At 46.4% G+C, this 5084-nt stretch overlaps 1 protein-coding gene across 1 annotated transcript; it reads left to right on the forward strand.

Moving 5' to 3' along the window:
• Positions 1-2624: 2624 nt before the first annotated feature.
• LOC100756024 (Testis-specific H1 histone) lies at positions 2625-3782 on the forward strand. The gene has a single exon (XM_027397856.1). It carries the CDS (start codon positions 2625-2627, stop codon positions 3780-3782), a length of 1158 nt encoding a protein of 385 aa, XP_027253657.1.
• Positions 3783-5084: the final 1302 nt, after the last annotated feature.

Below are 5084 nucleotides of genomic sequence, written 5' to 3' on the forward strand. Positions count from 1 at the left end.
ATTGAGAAGAGATAATGAGTCAAATGGCAGAACATAGGTTAATAGAAACAAGTTCATTTTAGTTTGGGTTTGTTGTTGTTGTTTTTTTTTTTTTTTGGTTTTTTGAGGCAGGCTTTCTCTGTGTAGCTTTGAAGACTATCCTGGCACTCAGTCTGTAGACCATGCTGGCCTCAAACTCTCAGAGATTCCCCCCTGCCTCTGCCTCCCAAATGCTGGGATTAAAGGTGGGCACCACCAACACCCAGCTGAGTTAATTTAAGTTTTAAGAGCTAGTTGGAAATAAGCCTAAACCAAGGCCAAGCTTTCAGAAGTGATGAAAAGTCTCCATGTCATTATTCAGGAGCTGGCAATACAAAGAAACCTGTTACACATGAGGATGTGGCCAGCACCTTCTTCAGAAACTGAGAACACAGGGTACAACAGCACCACACTCTGTCAATGCCTGGGAGTTTTATCATTTTGCTGGTAACACCAGTACCATTCTCCAGTATCAAAGGACCTCACATGCTGCCATGAATCTCAGTCGGGTAGCTTCTCCTGCCACAGTAGCTTCTCCAAGAGTCACATGTATAAAGTCTACCTCAATATTTTCACAGGAGCTTGATTCTATCCTAATTGAGTGATAGGACTAATAATTTTGCAACTCTCCTGTTCTGTGTTTAATGGACCTTGTCTATGGAGCAGATTCCCTGTGAAATTTGTTCACATTATTCTCCGTCTTTTAAGGTCTGTTACCTTACAGGAGATGAGGGAATCTTTTTATGGAAACTCATGAAATGACACACTGACATCTCCTAATTTCTACTGTGCATATAGTGCTCATGTTGTTGTATTGTTCCGTTACAATAACACATCAATCTTGTCTAAAGTTGGTGTTTTCTAAAACTGGCTAGATAAGCAATAGTCACAAGCACACCCCAACAAATAACCATCAATTTTCTTTCCCATCAAATGTGTAGAGTTCCTATGAGCAAATGGCCTGGTAAAGAATCAGAGAAGGGTGTGAATAACAATTGTATGATCCGATTTATGTCACTATAATGTAACAAATATTCAATAAAGCTTGGTGATTCTAAAGAAGAGGTTCATCCAGCCGACAGTCCTGAGGCTAAGGGGTGGCTGCAATGCTTGCTTGACTCAACCATGTTACTGAGGACGCTAAAGCAGTAAAACTCTGTCTGATGGGATTTCAATTATCCTGGCCTTTTGAAGGCAACTTGACTTGTCTATATTCTTCAGCCAGAGATTTCTAAACTTGTTCCCAAAGAACTACATGTGTAAGCAAATAGGGATGAAGGATGCCCACTACAGTATGCTTTCAATAATAAAAACCAAAACCCTTAAAAACTATCAAAGACAATAACTAAACCCTAGAATATGGGGCAGTGGCTTACTTAACTTTGTTGTTAATTGTAAAAATGTTTAACAGTCAAATTGTGTATCTATGTAAGATTACATTAGAAACTACTTATGCTATTTCATAAGGAAAATGGCATTTATAATTGCACATAATTGTTATTCCAAGTGTTTTGTTTGCTTTATTGAGTGTTTTTTGTTTTGTTTAGAACACTTGAAGGAAAAATATTTATAAAACACTCCTAAATACGAATGGTTTATTACATAGTGCAAATTCAGGGAACTCTTTCCTTGCCATTTCAGTATTTCCATTCTCTCCTTAATAAATATGGAATTCTTTCAAAATCTTGGGGGGGGTACTTCATCATAGTGAAGCTTCTGGTTTGGTTTTCAGTTGGCGGTTTAGCTTGAGGTGTGGACTACATCGTCTACATTGGAGTAGCACTCAGGGTTTAACATGTACCTATGTCACCTGACCAAAATCCAAGGTTTTTCTTTCCTAAAACTTATTACATGCATTGTACCTTTACATACCAAATTAAGCACAAAAAGGCATAGGATTGCAGAAATAATTACAGTTGTGGTAATTAAGAAGTGAAGGATCTAAGAACTTCAGTTTTGGAAAAGAGGAATTTTAGCAAGAACTTGAAATCAAAGTTTGTCTAGGCAGAGAAAGAAGCAGAGAGTGGATAGGCAATCCAAGAAAGCATTTTCTGGGGATTTGAAACCTAGTTAGTTCTGGCCCACCAGTCCACAGTAAGGAGGCCTCTGACCTTCCCAGAGTGAGAATAAGAGTAGGAGAGACCAGAGTAGCACCTGCTTTTTCCTGCTCTGGCGAACCTTCCACTGCCCAACCAGGGAGACATGAGCCAAGAGCAGACGTGGCTGTGTGTGGGGCGGGGAGGGGCTGTTTCGGGGTCCCTTACTTTTTACAGACATCATTTTGTTTGCTTGGTGTGGATTGGGGGCAGCTCCTCTTTCCTTGTGTGGGTGCTAGCACAGCCCCTAGAAAGACAATGGGACTCCAGCAGGAACAGGCCCAGAACAAACCAAACCCCTGGAGGTGAGAGAACCACAGATGTTGAAGAATTGAGTTGGCACAGAGGTCAAAGGAGGTCAGCCTGAGGGTGGGCCGCGTCTGCCCTCCCACCAGGCCGGAGCGCGGGGGGCCAGGCCCCTCTTTGTGACGTGAGCACCCCAGAGCTTCACACTTGGTGAGGCCTCAGGCCAGACCAAAGCAGGTGGCCCCCGGACGGGGAAGCGGGCCCATGGCTGAGGCGGCCCAGCCCAGTGGGGAATCCCAAGGCGCAGAAGTTACGATCCAGATCCAGCAGCCGACAGAGAGAGCTCTGAGGACACAGGCCAGGCACAGCCCGCGGGTGCTCAGAGTGTCCCAGCTTCTGCTCAGGGCCATCGCAGGCCACCGGCGGCTGACTCTGGCAGCACTCAAGAAGGAGCTGGGAAACGCCGGCTACGAAGTGCGCCGAAAGATCAACCGCCACGCCGGGGAATCCACTAGGGCCGAGAAGGGCACGCTCCTGCGGGTCAGTGGCAGCGATGCAGCGGGTTACTTCAGGGTCTGGAAGGTTCCAAAGTCGAGGAGAAAGGTGGGACGGTCCCGGCTGTCGCTGGACCGCCGCTCTTCAAAGAAGACACTGCTCCGATCCCTCAGACCCCGCAGGCCTCGTTCACGTCGCAAGGCAGCCAAGAAGGCCAGAGAAGTCTGGAGACGCAATACTAGGGCTTCGAAGGCAAAGTCCAGGAGGGCCAGATCAAGGGCAGGGTCAAGCGCCAGGTCAAGCGCCAGGTCAAGCGCCAGGTCAAGCGCCAGGTCAAGCGCCAGGTCAAGGACCAGGTCAAGGACCAGGTCAAGGACCAGGTCAAAGGCCACGGACCAGGTGTGCACCAGGGCCAAAGAACAGGCTTGTGCCAGGGCCAGGGAACAGGCTGGTGCCAGGACAAGGGCACAGGTGTGTGCCAAGGGCAAGGAGCAGGAGTGTGCCAAGGCTAGGGAACAGGTTGGTGTCAGGACAAGGTCACAGGTGTGTGCCAAGGGCAAGGAGCAGGAGTGTGCCAAGGCTAGGGAACAGGTTGGTGTCAGGACAAGGGCACAGGTGTGTGCCAAGGGCAAGGAGCAGGAGTGTGCCAAGGCCAGGGAACAAGCACATACGGAATCCAGGGTCAGGGCAATGGATAATAGCAGAGTATGTCCTTCAAGGGAAGACCCCAGGCCTCAATCTAAAGATGAGAAGAGGCCAAACACAAAATCTAGGGACGAGAAGAGGCAGGAACCTGAGAGGCTGGTCAAACGAACCATCCAGAAGCCAGCTGTGACCAAAGTTGACAATGCTTCCAGTGGACAAGCAAAGGCACGCACAAAGTCTTCTAACAAATGTGAAGGTCCTGGGTGCACAGGGAATCCCTAATGCCAGAGCTCTTTCTCTGGGCACTGTTTCCTTTCCAGACAGGCTCCAAGGAGAGCAGTTCTCTTTCATTGAAGCTATTTACAAGACCTCCCTGTGTCTGCATTTCCTCTTGTGCGCCACTGGAAGGGCAAAGGTTGGGTGTTGAGGTGAGATCGATAGCGGGGGCTTGGAAGGGAGCAGGAATTGAGACTTTGCTATTCCCATGGGACCTTTCATACAGAAAGGAAATGGGAAGAGGAAAATCACCAGGGTTACACAAGAATGCTCGTTAAGGATGCTATCAAATCCTCAATGCGTTGAGAGGAGGGCAAGAGAAGAACAACCTTGATTGTCCTACTAATAGACATGGTTTTAAATTGATTTGGGGTAAAATTTCATTACAGTGAATTTGTAGCTTTTATCCTGAATTACAGTATCTGGGTTGAAAAACATAAAATCTTGGATGTGAATGGTAGGTTAGATGAGGTCATGGGTGAAAGCATTCTGCATGGGAATGGCACAGCATGGGTGTTCAGGGACAAGGGTCCAATGTCCATGAGTAGTTCCCGATGGGCTGCTGATGGACTAGATGGGGACCTAGGGAAATCAGGGTTCCAGTCCGTTCTGCTCTTGTGACCTTAAGCCATGCCATTTGCGTAAGCACCTGTGGTCTTGAATTAATTTCTCTGTAAAATATTGGGATTTTCACACAATGTCAGTAAAAATGGGACTAACCATCATAGTGTGGACTTTGCTTTAAGAAAATTCAGCGAAGGGGATTGACAGTTGGGAGAGCATTAACTCTTAGAGGGGAAACTGCTAATATTGACACACTTATGAGAAATGTACGCAAAAAGGCAGCCGGAAAAGGAACATTTCACTTGTGCACTTTTCTAAAACAAGTCTACACTGGGTACAGTGAGTCACATATTGAGCAATTGTTTAGTTCTGGATGCAAGGGTGAGGGTAGCAGGAGTCATCCTTATGCCACAGGCTGTGACTCTTAACTTCCTAGATAAGTTATTAAGGTGGACACAGACTGTCTGCTTCCAAGTAAAGCCAAATAAGTGGGAGAATGGATGATTTTGGGGATGTTTTTGTTCTTGAAAAGAGGTTATAGCAAGGAACTGGAGAGATGGCTCAGAGGTTAAGAGCACTAGCTGCACGTCCAGAGGTCCTGAGTTCAATTCCCAGCAACCACATGGTGGCTCACAACCATCTATAATGAGATCTGGTGCACTCTTCTTGCGTGCAGGCATACATTCAGGCAAAACACTATATACATAATAAATCTTTAAAAAAAAAAAAAAGAGGAGGTCATAG

This window comes from Cricetulus griseus, chromosome 2 (assembly GCF_003668045.3).
Source record: "Cricetulus griseus strain 17A/GY chromosome 2, alternate assembly CriGri-PICRH-1.0, whole genome shotgun sequence".
NCBI lineage: Eukaryota > Metazoa > Chordata > Mammalia > Rodentia > Cricetidae > Cricetulus > Cricetulus griseus.